This window comes from Drosophila mojavensis, unplaced genomic scaffold (genome assembly GCF_018153725.1).
Source record: "Drosophila mojavensis isolate 15081-1352.22 unplaced genomic scaffold, ASM1815372v1 contig_19, whole genome shotgun sequence".
Classification (NCBI taxonomy): Eukaryota; Metazoa; Arthropoda; class Insecta; order Diptera; family Drosophilidae; genus Drosophila; species Drosophila mojavensis.
The window spans coordinates 4,648,536-4,667,651 of record NW_025318726.1 but is presented as its reverse complement, the minus strand read 5'-3'; the positions used below and the strand labels follow the sequence as shown (position 1 = coordinate 4,667,651).

Here is a 19,116-nt window from a genome sequence, read left to right as displayed (position 1 = left end):
TCGAGATGAGTTATCGATTTTTAATGATAAACTTGATATGCGCGCTGTAATTACGGACATTTAAAAAAAATTTGAAGTCTCTAGCTCTTATATCTTCTGAAATCGACGCGTTCATACATACGGACAGACGGACAGACGGACAGACGGACAGACAGACGGACAGGGCCAAATCAACTCAGCTCGTCACCCTGATCAAGAATATATATATACTTTGTGGGGTCTGCCACGCCTCCTTCTCCCTGTTACATACATTTCAACAAAACCATTATACCCTGATTTCCCATTGAAAATGGGTTCAGGGTATAATAACATTGACAAGATGGTCGCCTAAAAACATTTATTTTAACGCCTTCCATGGCTAAAATCGGTTGGATGTAGATAAGCCGAGAACAAATTAGCTCGATATCAATGGCTTTTTAGCCGACACCAAAAATATATATTCAAATGCTACAGTTTTATGTGAAACATGAACTCCATCGAACATATTTATTGTTATACCTTTCACCTATTCGAGACGGGTGAAGCTCAAGCATAAGCTGAATACAAGAAACACGAATCGGATCGAATCCCAATTTCATTTTATTATATCAAATGTGTTTCTGGAAAACGTATAGACTGTAGACAATTAATACTACATTTAATCAGGTAAGAAAGCTTCAAGAGCGGTTTCCCGAATAGAAGATATCATAGATATTATAATTATTTTCGAACTTGCACTTTCACAATCATATTTGTCAAAAATCAATGTACACTTCATAAAATAGCGGAACTCAAGGAGCAGCTGGAAATTAGCAGTTAGGAAAAATGTGACCGCTTGGTCAATTGTCTATTGCTTAAGGATTTTAATCAAATTTTCAATATATTTTAGAAAATATCAAGTGTTTATATGCTGCCTACATTTTCAAGTGAATTTCATTTTTTTTTTTTTTTTTTGTTAATTGATCTGCGTCCAGTTTATTAAGACTTGTAATAGATTGTGACGGACAGACTCACGGAACTCGGGGCTAAGTCCACTCAGTTGGTCGTCCTGATTTCTCTATGTCTTTCTCCCTCTCTCTTTCTTTCTTCTTTCTTTATATCTCTCTCCCTTTCTTTCTTTCTTCTTCTTTCTCTCTCTCTCTCTCTCTCTCTCTCTCTCTCTCTCTCTCTCTGTATGTATGCACAGAACGAAAAGATTCTACCCGGTTACCTCTTCTCAATAAGTAAAGTGTACAATTAAAACAGATTTAGAGATATCTATTGAAAGATCGTAAAAAGGATAGGGTAGACAGCGTATAGTCCATAACTGTACACTGCCATCGGTTTCCAGGAAGGTGAACCAAAAGTAATAGAGACTCAAAAGAATTGTGCAAATGTTGGCCGTCAAATATGGGGGGAAAGTGCACAATTGATCTTCAAATAAATATGGATTTTTTCATAATGGTGACTAATGGAATAAAGTTGTCTTCTGGCAATGCCGTGCGCAGATAGAATCAAATCAAATCAATGATAATGATAATTTAATGATAACGAAGTCATAAATCGGTTACACAAATAAGTAACTCAGCTCCAGCCACGAATAACCGACCAGGAGATACCGTAAACCATGCAAAGAGCGCTGCTTACTTCGAAGTGGCTCAAGGGAAATTAATGGCTAAATACATTTTTTTCTAAGTGCACTTTTTAACTTAAACTATCCGGGCGTAATAATGACAGCCCAAGCCTTTGGTCTTTGAAATTCGTTTTATACAAATTGGCGGACGAGAAAAATGGATAAAAAATCCCAGTAATAAAAAATCTGTAAGATCAATACAAAAATCGTTATTTCGAAAGCTTTAAACATTAACTATCCATCCATATATATTCATTCATTAAATTAAAATTTTAAGATTTTCAGCTTTTCTGATACAAACGGACAAAGAATGACCATCCGAATCCGGGTATATTCAGATATACTTAATAGTGCGAAACGCGCCTTCCTCCTCCATGCCTGTAATATACATGTTTTTGTCCTATTTCCAATATTCAATGTACTGAGGGCTAAACAATTGAAGAATCTTTATTAAAATATTTTCTGCAGCGCTAAAGGAAGAAACAACGTAGCGAAAGGAAATACCCAGGAACTGAAAAGAATCAAATTGTGGATCATAAGCACTAAAGTAGGCCCAAGTATATTCCAAACTGTTTTGGTTTTTTTTTTTTTTAACTACTGAAAGGTAGAAATAAAATCGCTTGCCATAAAAGCCATAAGACATGGTTCAAGAATTGTTTACTAATTTATTTAAGCTCCTCTAGTAATATTAAGTATTATCTTTTATTTATCAATATGAATAGGTAATATTGAATTTTGTTGAATTTTTTTATGTATTCAGTTATTTCACATGACATTTACGCACCTATTTTATTCGACTTTTTATTGTACATTATAAGTTGTATTCAAAATGTTAGTCTATCAAAATAGTGACCTTTAAATGATTAAATAAAATTCCTCATTACAAAAATTTGTTTATATCTTATATATGCAAAGCTTTAAAACAATATTCATGTGTTTCTTGTTTCCTTTTAAAAATAAATGAGAGCACGACTGCCAATAGTATCCAAATTTTTCTAGCTTGTAAGACAATTGACTAGTAGGCATAATAAGGTTATTTCATAACTCCAATGACAGAACGAGTCCACTGCTCCTTGACTATAATATACTTAATTCGGATATTGAATCGGTAAAGATACATACATGTTCTCTAAATACATTCAGACAAGCCAAAAAGCATGTGTGACCGCCTGTCTGTGCATCTAGGTATATTGGTTAAAGACTTTAATTTATTTCAATTAGATATCGCGCGTAAATTTAAATTTATCTCAGATAATCGATATCTATCTCATTCGGTCAATTGAAGAGCCCCATATTAATTAATCGCTATGATTACGCATTGTCTCTTTACATTCACCTAAGCAGATTGTTGTGTTTGTCACACCTGAAAAACTTCATAATGTTTGCTCTAGCTCTAAAAGTGTAGGAGATATAATTAAATAACTAGCTTTCGATAAGGTTTTTAATCGATATTTAGAGAAAAGCTAGATGTCCGCGTGATATACACGAACCTAGGAAATTCAAGTCTCTTATATCTTCTGAGATCGACGCGTTAATACATACGAACGGACGGACGGTCGGACAGACAGACGGACAGAGCTAAATCGACTCAGCTCGTCGCCCTGATCAAGAAAATATATACTTTGTGGGGTCTGCCACGCCTTCTTCAGCCTGTGACATACTTTTAACAAAACCATTATACCCTGATTTCCCATATTCAATGGGTTCAGGGTAAAATAGCGTCACTTTGACATAATGCAACTGAAAATGCCAACTTGATGAGATTTTTGACAGTTAACGTATTCTTTTAAGAAAAGCAGCGCAAATAAGATAGTACAGTTTTTGCAATAAACGTACTCTCGTGTTGTTATTCGGAGGTATTCAGAATAGCATAATTCCTGTATGCAATTCCTGCACACAACGCAAATTGTGAAAGTGTTTTTTGGTAGTCATCAACCGTCCCGGATTGACCTCCGGCCCAGATGGTAACCCTAGTCTGACTGTAGAATACTCATTAATAGAATACCGCCAGCTGCAAAACTTTTCAGGATATATATTTTTCGATTTGCCTCATCTCCAATTTGTGATTATAAATAATTTTTGGTAAATCACCAAACAAGGTCATTATGAATATGGTCGTTAAATTTTGAGCTCTTTAACTGTAACTATAGAGGCTACTGGCTCTCCTGGTTCTCCTGAATTGCTACACTCCTAGCTTTCACTTTCACTTCATGAATGAGTATACAAAATATAAGTTTACACATTCCTGCCTACAAAGAAGCAAAATACATTTTAAGGATACTATGTATACTCGTTCAGTTTCGTTTCAGCATGAGTTGGGGATGGTTGAATGATTTTCGATTTGTATGGCATTATAGGATTACAGACTTATGTCCATCTCATGCATATCCATATGATTTCATTATGTCCGACAAGAAGAAAATATCTTGCATATGAGATGTGCGAATTGCTCTCCGCCTGCAATATGTGAAGATAGATAAAGCCTTTATTCACATCCAACTGAGGTGGGCTAAAATCAAGTACAAGTTAGAATATAAATATAAGATATTTTTTGGTCGAAAGGTTTTGAAAAGTAAAAGTCGATTGGGTTTGTTACATTGGCAAACAATTCAAGTGGTCGCATTGCTAAAAATAGACCTGAAGTAAATTTCGGCTAGGGGTGCGATAATTGCATTCGACTTCAAAGCAAATATCTGCTATGCGCCACCCTATGAAACCAAATAGAGTTCGATAGATACGAATACGCGCTCCTTGTACATAACATAAAAAACGCATTAAGTCGCAGGGAAACACTTTACTTCACTTTACTTCACCATCTTTCAAGCTTCGCAGAGGGGAATGCCAATGTTTACATAACGGGGTGCATTTTATGGCATTTCCTTTGTGCGCATATTTTGCATCCCCTCAATGCCGATTACTTAAAAATCTGTGTATATTTCAGTTACATATAACCAAGTGCAAGTATATAAGGCAGAATATGTTTTCTACCCTCAGGCCTTATGAATATAATTGAAGTTCAAATCTTATCATAAGTTAACATTTCATTTTTGAGTCCGTGCATATGTGTTATATGCAGACCTTGCCTTTCTTTCCGGTCTGCTACTCATTCTGTCTCATCTTTTATTAAAGGATAACATATTTTGATGTCACGTGCTCTCATCAAAACCAAATTCCATAGGCAAAAGTCATACACATCTTGTTACGTCTCTTTGAAACCAATGCAACGTACGTATGCCTCCCTTATATTTAGTATATATTTTAAATATAAAATTTACCATACTAAACAGTAATTTTCGCATATTGAATTTCATAGTCCATATATTTATCTTCGTTTAAGAAAAAGCTGAGCTTTTTATGGTGTGCTTAAAACAAGTTAAAGTACTTTAGTCGGCATTTAGCGACATTTCGCCCTGAACCCTGCGGACAACATTCCAAGCATACTTTATACATATATACCATAAAAACACATATACACGCACACAGGCGCATACACGTAGAAGCACGCCCTCTGCCCACTGCACAGCGAATGCTTTCGTTGGTTGTTGAATAACTTTTGTTCTAAATGGACTTTGGTTTAATAACATCTAATCACATAACAAAAGAAGTATCGATTTTTATCGATAATAAGAGAATGCGTTTAATTAGAATACAAAAATGTACTCGTATATCACATTGTAGGCCTGTCACTGAGCAATTCAAACAATCGATTCAACATACGGAAGGAGTGGCTCAATTCATCGCATTGACTGTTATTAATATTATTTAAGTTTACATGGCATTTAATAATTCCATAACTGCATCTATCTTAAAATCAAGTTCAATCGGAATAAAAAGTATCGAATACCCGACTACAATTTTTTTAATTGCTTACATTTCCGAATATTTTTCATACTCACCGGGCCTCGACTATCGGGAAAAGGTATAAATTTACAATTGGAATCTTAGAACATTGGCTTTAATAACATTTTCACAATTGCACTTACTTTAATTTGTTTGGTCAACTGGTGATGAATTAAAAGGTACGATGAGATATAATGTATTAACTGCTAAGGTCATTAAAATATTATGCTATAAAATAAATAAGCAATAGGGAGTCCACTGCCTCGATACCTCAGATACTACTTGCTTACTTTCATGTTTTATGTTAACTTTTATTTCTATTCTATTCTATATAAATATCACTCAAGTAGCAAATTAGATTCTTAAATTAGATTTGTCGGTGGATACTCCCCCATAGGCAGGAACTCTGTCTTGCACAGAGACCTCGATATTCCTTACGAGGAAGACTCAGCAGACGGTATCTCCAGAGGCTAGATAACCATGTAAGAGTGCTAGCAATAAGTCTACTTGACTATACACAAGCCAGACGTATAAAGAGAAGGCACTCACTGCACCTGCCATTCCTGACGCCATTGGACTGATGGGCCTGACGACTGTCAGTCTCTCTCTATGTAATACAAATTATTTATTGTCAAGTCAAGAGATTATAAGTAAATAAATAAGCGAAAAAGATTTCATTTGTCTGATGCTGAAGCAGATATCCAATAAGCATAAATTGAGTTTTATTCTGTAGAAGCCATCCAGAACAAATTTGAGTGAACCTCAGCTACATTAAATATTAATACTCTAACGGAATATTATAACTCTAACTGACGGGCAGTCAGAGAAACAGAGATGGATTACCAATAACCCTAATGAAGTATGCATACATTTCATGAAATGAAACATGGCCTGTTTCAGACTTCTCCTTCCAGAAGTCATTTGCTGTGTTTTATTTTATGGAAGGAGCTGGTGTATCTTTAATATAGAAACAATCCGCTATGGATAGATTCCATATTTATTATCCGATCTTTAACTTTAATTTGTGACTAGATGTGTTATCATTATCATTATTATCAGTAGACTTTATCTGCATAATTTACAACGGATCGATAGATATTAACATCATATAAAATTTTACTTTGTGCACATTAGATTCAAAACAAAGTGAATGAGTAAATATCCCATGGTTGATTTATTATGTTAGGGGAAAAAAATTGTATCGATGCCTTTCATACTTGTAAATAAAACTTCAGACATCACAGTTACGTAATAATTTATTTAACCTTATGACATATTTCAAAACAAGACTATTTCAATCTAGATTTCATTTGTAGAAGCGCTGCATTTTATCTTATATGAAAATAAAAACGTTAACGCTAACTCAGAATAGAAATGTAACTCTTAAAAGAAATGTATGCAAATAAATAAACAAAGGAAATAATAATTGACTTGAATTATCGGAACTTTTAGTACAAATTAATATTAGCTTTTGTATTTCAAATAGATTGCAAATTTATGTTGTATATGTTTATTTATTCTTTGTATTAGTAACTTCTATTGATGCTTATGAATAAATTCGATGCTGAGAGGTCGTCCTTGAATCGCTTCGATAACCTCTGCGACAAGAGCCTTAATAGGGGCCAGAAGTACTTACCAAAATCAAAATCGAACTCAAAGGAATAAAGAAAGGATATTAAAACTAAGATTGGATAATCCGAAAATTAATAGACGAACCAAGAGGGTTTTTGACCGAATTCTCAAGATATTTTGGTAACTCAGTAATGAAATGGAAAGTAACGAATTAGCTAAATGAGTTACAAGAGTATACTCTGCGTTAGTTTGGAAATTGTGTATATTTGTTGGATTTAATTTTTGCAATTTGTTTATTTTATTCACAATAATTAACTTTTTAAAAAAGAGAATTGCTAATGCTATGTAAAAATTTTCTAAACAAACTATAATCGAACATAAGCATAAACATAACCGACTTTAGACTACAACTTATGCAAAAGGTGTGAAAGAATAATAATACAAGAACTAGGATAAAGCAATTGGCGAAATAATTTCATTAATAATTAAGTATGTATGTATAGTATATCTGTGTATGTATACATACGTATATATACATATGTATATAGGCATACGACAATCATGTATGTAGACATACTTGTACACAATATATTATATAATGTATGAAGCAAAACATTAACAAAAATTCGATAATTACACAACATAACTGAACTTAGATGTAATATCAGGATTAAGCTGAGTTGATATACATAATACATATATAAACATATATATATGTGTGTGTGCCTTACTATGTATATATATATATGTAGTCTATATATAATTGTAATGTAAGTAGCTTTAAGGTATGTATTGTAAATTAATTGTTGCTCAACTCCCTTCGATTCGATTCCACGTGTATTTCTTAAATGTTATTAGTTAAATGAATTTCCTTCTTTAGGGTTTCTTTCATTTGTTTTTAGTTTTAGTTTTAATTTATGTTTTTACGTTAGCGTTCACTATTTTCTTGTGTCAGATCAAAAGCGCCATTAACTATGAAGTAATTATGCACAGACATCAAATAAATTTCAATAAAATTAATTCGACTTTTGTATTCGAAATTTCTACATTCATAATTTTGTTTGTTTTACTTCTTTATTTGTGTTTTTACTAATATCTCGTTTTCTTTGTTTTTGTTTTTTTTTTTACTGACAAACCACAAATTGATTTCAGACGGTTCCATTTCAGTTTCAGAGGGCATCCGTTTTTCGTTTGATGCGCTTTATGTCTTAGTTTATATACAGGAACTTAATATTTACCTAAGAAACACGACACAACGAACAATATTTGTAATGACAAAATTTATGCTAAAAGTCCGGCTCTGTTTAACTGAATTGCATATTGTGTGGTGTGATCAGATACATGTATATATATTTATATACATATATATATATATATATATATATATATATTTGGGGCTCATATGTGTGTGTGTGTGAATATATATCTTGTGCTGTCTGTAAAAATTGTTAAACAATTTATTTGTTTCGTTTGAAGAACTTGCTGTGGACCTACACTTGGATTTAACCTGCGCTTACATTAAAATCTACTACTTCAATTGTATTTGTATTCATAATTAATATGGATATTATTTCGTATATGCATATAATATTTATAGTTCAAAATTAATTAATAATGCGCTTTAATTTATGAGAGAAAGAGCGAGAGAAAGATAGACAGAGGGAGGGAGAGAGATGGAGAGAAAGAAAGCCGAAGGATATATTTAATATACACAAAGTATTTTCAAATATTCACAAAGTATTTTCAAATATTCAATGTGCATCATTCTACTGCTCCTTCGACCTCTTCTTCTTCTTCCTCTCCCAGTTTTCATATATTGTTTACATTAAAGTTTCATGCAGCTAACTCTGCAACTGCACGCATCTACTGCACCAAGCCATAATAAACTGGGTGATTTACATTTGTTTGCCTTTGCTTTTGCTTTTGCTTTTGCTTTTATATAGGGTTACTTCAAGAACGGACTTATCAACTAACTGTACTTCATTAAAGAACATTTCGACACTCTTGTTGGGGTGAGCCAACGGTTTAAACTTTGAATAAAACAGCAACGCCAGCTCTTAGGCTCCTAGCTGCCTCCCTCCTCGTCGCCCGCCACATTCCTGCCCTCAAATTGCTCTCTGGAGTCCGATGTGTTTGGCATACAGGGTTCGGTTGTGGATCTCGTCTCTCAGCTAGCACGTAAAGTCGAGCATCATCTCGTTCTTGACCGGGTTCAACATTGCATTCGAACTGAGATGGGGCTCGAAATGTGGCTGCGACGTCGGATGGGGATTGGCCAAATGCTAGTAGGTGGCAAAGCCCATGGCGCCGGCGTTGCTGTTGTCCAAAGGTCACTGGTGCATCTTCGTGGCATGATGACCCATGCTCAGGCCCAGGTTGAGATGGTGGTTGTTGTGGTGCTGCTGTGCGGCCTGAGCATGATTGTGGTTGCTGCTGGAGTTGTTGTTGTTGTTCTGCTGCGTGGCCTGTCGCTGCGAGTTCTTCTTGTTCTTCATGCGTCGATTTTGAAACCAGATTTTCACCTAAACACACACCACAGAGTCATGCGAACCAATTACAATCGTTGCACTCATTATCAATCCCATCTCCACTCACCTGACGCTCCGTCAGCTGTAGATTACGCGCCAACTCCCAGCGCTTCTGCTTCGAGACGTACGCATTGAAAAGAAACTCCTTCTCCAGCTCCAGCGTCTGGAACTTTGAGTACGGCTTGCGCTTTTTTCGCACCGACACTTGTCCGGTCCACTCATGCATCGCATTCGTTGGCGTACAAGGCCCGACAGCGCCTACCGAGAGGCCACCAGAGGTGCCTGGCGACACATGACAAACATATATTAATGATTAGAATTCACATATAAAATGCATCATGTACTTTACTAATTAAAAATAAAATCTAAAACTATCTATCTATCCCTCATTTCAAATGCTACTTATATTATATGCATTCTTAAATATTAAGTAAATATTAAAACTGTTTGTAATCATCTTCCTATATTCTGCTATTTATATCGGAGGGTTGTTTGGGAGTGGCTACTCGAAGGTGGTGTCGGGGTAAATACACATGCATATACATATATGTAGGTATGCCTATCGAACAGATATTTCCAATACGCTAATTAAACGGCAAACTCTCTAGTTGCGTCGTTTTCGCTACGGGCAAAATCAAAGTGGAACAGCGATAAAGCGAGTGGAAGGCTGTTGCGACTTACCTGTGCTCGAGTAGGCTTCGGGAAAGGCGCGCAGCCCACCAGGTGAGGAGTAGGTGGGCGTCTCGTAGCTGGACTGCGAGGTGCCCTCCACTGACTGCCGCGCCGCTGCTGCCGCACTAACTGAAGCATGGCGCTCGTCGGTGGCGCTCATGTAGGCTGCCGCTGCAGCGGAGGTTGGCTGATCGCGATAGTTGGGCCAATATGCAGGCTACAGCGAGGGAGGCGCGGGGGAAAGGTGGAAAAGCAAAGGTGAGGTTGACATTGAGTTGTTTACGAGACGGCCGAGTCGACTATGCGGCACGATTTGAGCCGGAGAGCAAGTCAGTGTAGCTGCTGCTGCTGCTGCTGCTGGCCTCGAGCACTCACCTGAAACTGGGTCTCGGGGTAGCCGTAGAACATAGGCTTGCGATCCCTATCGAGATAGTACGGTGAGGCATGGTACTGGTTGAACTCATTCTCGTACGGCCACGGATGCGCGTGCCGCTTAACTGGCGTCGTTGCGTCCGTTTCAAAGCCAGGCCTGATCGCGGGTATATGTATTGGTGCTAATGAGATGGACATGTCTGTAAAATACAATACATCGGGGTTATTGATGACCTGTCATATAACACAGCTCAACGAACATTGTTCGTTCTTAATAAAGCACTTAAATCTATAGACATATATATATATATATATATATATATATATATACGTATATGGTTAACTCTTAAAGTCTAGAAATAGCGTTGTAATAGAACTGCATTAGTTAAAGCAGTTCTATGAGTAAGCCCACATTATTTTTTTAAATATTGAAATATATAAATATAATAATATAAATATTATATTAAAATAAATAAATTGAAATTTTCTTAAATTTGTTAGTTACTGTATAGGGAAATAATAAGAGAATTCTTATTATAACATTAGTTATAGCTGCGTATTTTTATACTCATTCACGAAAGTGAATCAGTATATTGATTTTGTGCAATGCCCGTCTTGCTGTCCGTCCGTCTGTCCGTCTGTCCGTCCGTCCGTCTGTCCGTATGAACGCAATCTATTTCGGCGCTATTGAAGCTAGAGACTTGTGTATATCTCCGATTTATAAAGTGTTAAAATTTTCCCGATCCGCCCACTATGGGCGTGGCAAATCGGAAAAGTTTATATCTCCTAAAGTATAATAGCTAGAAGCTTCAAGTTTAGATAGTTGAGTTACTGGTAGCCTCCCCTATCGATTCCCCAAAAAATAATTTTTACGCCTCTTTAAGGCATATCGGAAAATACACTGTAATTTTCACTTTTTTTGAGGGTAAGCATTCAAATATTGCAGTTAGGGTACCGTTATCTCGTTCTAAAAACTGACCAAAAATGAGGTGTCTACGCCCAGTTGGGTAACTACTAAATTGTTGATGGGATGTGAATGAGTATTCCGCAGTCGGTAACGCCCGACTGCTACGTTCAAATTAAAATTTTAAATTAAATATAAACTAAATTTTGATTTAATATTATTATATTTACTAATTAATAATAATAATAATAATAATAATAATTATAATAATAATAATACCCCAACTAGTTTCAATATAGAGACAGTCTTTAAAAAATACCTGAGCATTAAATATTTATTTATAAAATACATGTAGTATAAAAATAAATAAATAAAAGAATATTTACATTTGGATTATCTAAAAATTGTAAACTAATTCCTGTGATCAAACTACTTTTATTCAGAAAACAAAATATTATATTTCTATGAAGAGTTTATTGCATGCTAACCCATAATCTAGTAATTCATTCTTTTTGAACATATTTTTCATACCATATATACAGACAACCACCTCGCAGTTGTAGTTCTATAGAAATAATTTTTAATTAATTTTTTTATTTTTAATATTAGTATTTTATTTTTGAAAATTATATTTATATTTATTTTATTTATTATGTATTTATATTTATATTTTATATTTTTATATATATTTTTTATTTAATTTATTATTTTTTTATATTGTTTTTCTATTTATTTTGAAATTGTTTTTATGGTCTTATTATAAATTCATCAGCATTTTATAAGATTATGTAAATTTTTTGTATATTTTATTATTGATGGCTACAACTTCTAGAATTCGGTTAAATTGAACACCAACATTTTTAATCACCCTTATTTGGGAACGTTTTATAAAGATTCATAGGCTTATAAATAATATTTCTTATTATTAATTAGCCATTAGTATCCTAATTGCTATTTCTATTCATATTCCTATTTCATCTTCAATTTATATTATGTAATTTGAATATTATACCCAATGAGTTTATTAATGAGAAACTATATTAAATTATACTTAAAAATATCTTTAAAAAAAAAAAAAATTAATCATTATCTAATCATATGCAACTGTCCAAATTCATTAAAAAAAATCAATTGTAAGTGGAATATAAATATAAATTCTTAGAGATTCCGAACAGAAATAAAAATTTCACATGTTGTGAATAGATCATATATTAAAGAGTCTTTGAATAAGGGAATATATGTAGAATGACTATTTGCATGAGAATTGCAAGCCCAATTGGATTTTCGATTTGCCTGTCGCTGTCGCTGACAACTCCAATTGGAAGTAGCTTTGAGGGCTTACCTGCTTGCTGAGAACTGACACTGGAGGGAGAGACACTCGCTGTTGTTGGCGCAACAATTTGGCTCTGGCCAGATGCCACAACAGAGCTTTGTTGCTGGAGACTTGAGGTGGCGCCACTAGGGGCGCTGTTTGGCGTCTGTTGTTGTTGCTGCTGCTGCTGCTGCTGCTGCTGTTGTTGTTGTTGTTGCTGCTGATGATGAGGTGATGTGAGATGCTGAGTCTGCTGTGGGGCAGTTCCAGTAGGCGTCTGGGCGGGACTAAGGGCACTGCCAACAGGAGTTGTTGTAAGTTGTTGCTGCTGCTGCTGCTGTTGCTGTTGCTGCTGTGGCGGGGGCAGGTGCTGGAGAGGCGGCTGTTGTTGCTGCTGCTGCACGGGCACGATTGGCACAGGTGGGGGATCCTCATACATAGCAGCATGCGTAGGTGTGGAATGTGTTGTAGGCGTCGTCTGCTGCTGCTGCTGCTGCTGCAGCACAGAAGTTGGCGTGGACAATGCAACCGAGGCGGAGGAGACAACCGTATGCTGCAGATGATGATGCAGTGGCTGGGTCTGAGGCAGGTGGTGGTGATGGTGCGGATGGTGATGCAGTTGCTGCAAATGCTGCGCGGACTGTTGCAATTGTTGTTGTTGCTGCTGCTGCTGTTGTTGCTGCTGCAGCTGTTGCTGCTGCTGCTGTTGTTGCTGCTGCTGCTGCTGCTGTTGCTGGTGGTGTTGGAGCACGGCGGACGTCGAGGAGGGGTGGGGGTGTGGATGTGGATGTGGATGAGGATGTGTATGATGCGGCCCCCACCAAGCCCCGGCAGTGGCGTGCGACCCGACTGCCGAGACATCGTGGGGGTCGTAGAGAGCGCACGCCAGCGGGATGGTTGGGGTTTGGGGGAGGGGTGGAATATTTACGGTTATTTTGAATGCGGTTCAGTCAGTCGGCGGGAACAAAAGGATCACTCTCAACACACCGAACACACCAATCGGGACACAGCCCTGGCCCACAGATCAGAGTGATTCGTACTATTCCTTGGTCTTTGTTTCAATTTCGTTTTTGTTTTTCAATTGTTTTCAACAATTTTTACGTTCAGCTGAAACGTATTGTATTCGATTCAAGATTTTCCCAATATTTTCGCTTTGATTTGAATTGATTCGCAGTCATATGAAAACAGTTTCTTACGGTTATTCTAGTCGGTTCAGTCGTTGTTTCACTCACGCACACACACACGTACACGTAGACGACACGCACACACGCACACGCCACAAACGCAGGCACGCTGAGCTGAGCTGAATGAGATACGCCGTTGCGTGTGAGGGAGAGCGGCAGAGTGAAGAGCGGTGCTGGACGGGCGAAGAGAGCGCGAATTACATAAAACCACCCACAGTTGTTGCTGTCGCTGCTGGGCCGACCTATTCGATCGAAAGCGAGTCAAAGAGAAGAACGAGCACAGGGTGACTACAGTGTTCAGAGCTGGCACAAATGTTTTCAAATTGGGCTTTTCAATTGGCCATCAACCTGATTTAATATTGTATCTTGGTCAACTTGTTTTATTTTTGTTTTTTGTTTTTTGCTACAACGAGTGTTACTTCTTTTCCTTTTATTTTATTTTATTTGTTTTGATTTTATTCTATTTGTTTTGTACTTTGTATTCACTGTTGAAGTTTAGTAAACATTATACTTATAGTTTCGTTTGCGGAATTGTGATATTGTTGTTGTTGTGTTATTATTATTATTATTCTTGTTTTTATTATTTTTATTGACCGGCACAATTGGCGCGAGAAAATTCCAATGCGTGAGAGGGAGTATAAAAGTTGTTTGCTTGATTTTTTATTTGCTGTTGTTTTTTTTTTTTTTTTTTTTTTACTGGTCATAAAATTTGATTTTACGATGAAAACAAACAATTAAACTCGGCGCTCGAGCAGTTAACAGATATACTACTAGCACATTATTTGACGCCTTTTCAGTTGTTTTATTTTTGTATATTTCGAGAATTTGTGACTAAATGAAATATTTGAACCGAACGGCCGCAACACTCCAAGCAGAGTGTAATCCGACAACGAATTTGCCTCAAATTTGACTCAAAGTTCTCGACGTAGTGGCTGTCGCTGCTTGGATACCCAAGTCGGTAATGCTGCTGCCGTCGCACGTCTTCAACCGCGCAGAGCGAAGCACAAATTTACACTGACAACAGCAGCGAAAACGACAACAATCAGCAGAGGCAAAGGCAGCAGCGGCAGCAACAGCAACAGCAATAGCACAGCACAAGCGGTGGGGAGTCGTGGTGTCGGACTCTCACTCTCACAAAGCCAACGACTGTCGACAGACGACGGGGACGGTCGACAGACGGCGATGGTGGGAAGAGTCAGGCAGAGTCAGAGTCAAGATGTGAACAAAAGGCATTCGATACGTGTGCCTGACAGCGCGGCGCCTTGTGTCCGTGTGCCCAAGAGAGCCTCGCGCATGCGCATGCTCAGCACAGCGAGCTCGGTCGTCGTCTCACCAGAGCCGAGCGGCGTGTGTGTGTGACGCTGCATCGGTGGTGGGTATTGTTGTCGCGGCTCTCTTCGCGGCGCGCGTTATGCACACGCACAGTGTGTGTGTATGAATATGAATACGCAGCTCGCTGGTGTGCGTGCACACGTTCACCCATACGTGTGTACTCATTTGATTGACTTGAAGAGAGAGTTTGGGCGCCAACTCAGAAACTGAACGCTCCATCAGATTTTTTAGTTTTCTGCTTTTTTTTTCGTAAAACATAAAAATAAATATCTACGATCATTTTCTACTACTCAGCAGGTGCACTTACTATATATTCGTACTAAGAATTCTTGGCATGCCAGTAGACAACATAGCACACTGCATGTAGACACACACATATGCAGCCACATGCCTACACACATACTGTACATGTGCATAGTTAGCCTTTGTTTGCTCTTTTCGTTTTGTTTAGTGTTCTCCTTCTCTCTCTCACTGTTTGTATACCTCTCTCTCTGTCCCACTCCCTCTCTTCCACATAACTCTCTTTCTCTCTCTCTCTCTCAGTCATACTTTGGCATGCACTCTTTCTGGTGCGTGCCGCAGCAACAACAAAGTCTTTTCTATATGTTTGTTTGGGGCTGATTTAAATATATATTTGTCCGCCGCACCACAGCGCCATCTATGGCCGAGATTTCAATGCAAAGGGACTGGGCTGACCCCCTCGGCATTGACATGGAAGGCATGCGATGTTTTCAGTTTCCTTCTGATTTTCTCTCTTTTCGAAGTCCTCTAAAATAATAAACAGTAAATACAACTAAGCACTGGCATTTGAGGCGCCTTCGTATCGCACTTTATTATGTGCACACGCAGAGACCCATAGGAAAAGAAAATATATTAAAAGCACCCCTTTCAGGGCGCTAATTAATCAAAATGAGCTGAGTAAATATATACATATATGCACATATACATACATATGTAGAATAATTTACGACAGACAAATTGATACAATTGCCAGGCCCTAGAAACAATATCTACGGGCCCCTGTACGAACCGTCTCGTTTCCTTCCGCCCTGAACCGACCCCGTCCGACCCGAGCCATGCGACAATTGCCGAATTTAACTCGGCGATGGACAATTATGAGCGTTTTACGACAATTTCTATTGGAAGAAAACGGCCCAGGACAAGGGCGGAGAAATGTTGACAATGATTGGAACACGAATTTCCCATACACTCAGACACACACACACAACCGCGCACACGCTCGCATATTGCATAGTATGTGAGCTGAAGATAGGAATCCTTCAAGGCTGCCATTTATAATATTTGTGTATAATTATTTTATCTTATCCAAATGAATGATACATCGAATAACTTCGATAACATGTAATTTCTTAGAAATAGCTTCTTATAGTAAACACATAAATTTAATATATGAGTATACTTACACATATACATATATGGAAAAGGAATGTCGTTCCTTGCTTACTCTAAGAATTTTGTTGATATGTGCTTACCTGGTGGCTGGGAACTGACACTGGAGGGGGAGATACTCGCCGCTATCGGCGCAACAATATGAGTTTGGTTGGCCACTGCTGAAAATGACTCCTGTTGAGGCTCTTTCCTCAGGCGGATTAAGGGCGAGTGCAGCAATAACTACTAGAGTTGCTAAAAATAGTAAGAGAATGAGATGGGATATATAGATTATATAAAATTGAAGAGAAAGAGAGAGAGATATTCAGTTATTATTAATATATGTATCAATTAAAGTTAATTGATTTAATAAATCCATGATTTAATAACATGCTCAAACTGGTAACAATGTGGAAACTGTAAATAAATGCGATTAATTGCAGACGCCGCTTTAGGCCCATATTCCCAGCACACTTAAGGGTTAAGACGAGAACAACAAAAACAACATAGCAGTCGCTACGTTTCCGTCCTTGCGCCTGTCTGGAGAGGTCATCTTACGACTTTATGACTGGCGCAAACGTCTTGTTTGCATTTGACACCAACCAGGCAGGCAGGCAGACAGACAGACGGACAGACAGAGCAACAGACACTGAGGCAGTCAGGCAGTCAGGTAATAATGCATTCCTCGCAGATGAATTCGCTACTGCTGTATGACAGCCAACCAGTGAGCAGTGAGCCGTAGGCAGAGGGGTGCACGCTGTCGGGACGGACTGGAGAAGGGCGGAAGTAAGCGCCGAACTAGGCAAATACACGGACAGGCGGACTGCGACAGACGCCAAGACAGAGGGTCAGGCAAACAGACAGCCGTCAAACACGTCGTAAAATTTGTTTCCTCGTTTCGCATTTGCATTGTGCAATAGTTGGCTCACACTTCAACGTCAACTTCCATTTCCCACTGCTGCTCTGCCTCTGCCTCTGCCTCTGCCTCTGCCTCTGCCACTGGCTCTGACTCTGGCTCTGCTGCTGCCATTGCCATTGGCTTTAGCGGTGTCAGGGTCAAAGTCAAATCTATTTGTACTTTCACGCATACTTCACTTACATATGTACGTATACCCAAGCCCATGCTCATAGCCGTAGACGTAGACACCGACTCAAGGCAAATAAGAATGCCAATGCATAAGTATCAAATTGACATTTACAATTCGGCATTCAAATTGTTAATAAAAACAATAACTGAATAAACAACGATTTAATATGCCCAGAGTTATTACCCTGAGTAGAACTTGTATAACATATTTCTAGTGATTAATTCTATCTCTGAAAGAAAGTTTTTAAAAAACTTGATAAGCGCTTATTTCATTGTTTTTATTCCCTAAAGGATATTTTTTCCATATTCAAATACGTCTAAGAAGTTTTCCAATTCTAAATGTTTTCTAAAATTAAGAAATTTATAAATAACGAATATTTTTAAGATTTTAAAATTCATAAATAAAATTAAATGAAAAGAAATATTTAATATTTATATTAATATTTTATTTCAATATTTTATATTGTATATTGTATGTTTTATATTTTATATTTTATATTTTATATTTTATATTTTATATTTTATATTTTATATTTTATATTTTATATTTTATATTTTATATTTTATATTTTATATTTTATATTTTTATATTTTATATTTTATTTTTATATTTTATATTTTATATTTTATATTTTATATTTTATATTTTATATTTTATATTTTATATTTTATATTTTATATTTTATATTTTATATTTTATATTTTATATTTTATATTTTATATTTTATATTTTATATTTTATATTTTATATTTTATATTTTATATTTTATATTTTATATTTTATATTTTATATTTTATATTTTATATTTTATATTTTATATTTTATATTTTATATTTTATAGTTTATATTTTATATTTTATATTTTATATTTTATATTTTATATTTTATATTTTATATTTTATATTTATATTTCATATTTCATATTTTATATTTTATATATTATATTTTATTTTGCACATTTTAGATCTTATATTTCGTATTCCTTTTCGTATATGATTATTTCAATAAAATACTTGACTATCTTTGGTCAGCTATTACAATGCAATATTCCAATTACCAATAGCTACAATACTTTTCAACAAAAGAGAGCAGCTGAGCGCAGAAAATGGAAAACGAATCGAAAAGAAAAGAATGAAGGGAAAACAATAAAAAGTGTTTCTTTCCATATTTAACGATGCCTCTATTTGAATAAGTTAATTAACAAAATTAATATTCAAATGGGTTTATGGCCGCAATGGCGGCTTATGGCTTCATTATGTGAGCCGCGCTAGCTTACTCTGGAGCCGGTCCATCTGACAAAATTCAAATTCAGACAACTATAAAACGGCGAGT

The 19,116-nt window shown here is 36.4% G+C and overlaps 1 protein-coding gene and 1 pseudogene across 1 annotated transcript in view; both read right to left on the bottom strand.

The window, feature by feature from the left end:
* Positions 1–8,743: 8,743 nt before the first annotated feature.
* Positions 8,744–19,116, bottom strand: part of LOC6572068 (homeobox protein abdominal-B) — a 42,742-nt gene continuing 32,369 nt past the window's right edge. Inside the window, 5 exon segments of the mRNA XM_032733692.2 lie at positions 8,744–9,525; positions 9,599–9,813; positions 10,213–10,420; positions 10,579–10,775; positions 16,801–16,951. Coding sequence (XP_032589583.1) covers positions 9,175–9,525; positions 9,599–9,813; positions 10,213–10,420; positions 10,579–10,773 — 969 coding nt within the window. The 5' untranslated portion in view covers positions 10,774–10,775; positions 16,801–16,951 and the 3' untranslated portion in view covers positions 8,744–9,174.
* On the bottom strand, positions 13,136–13,737 carry LOC116804877 (annotated as a pseudogene).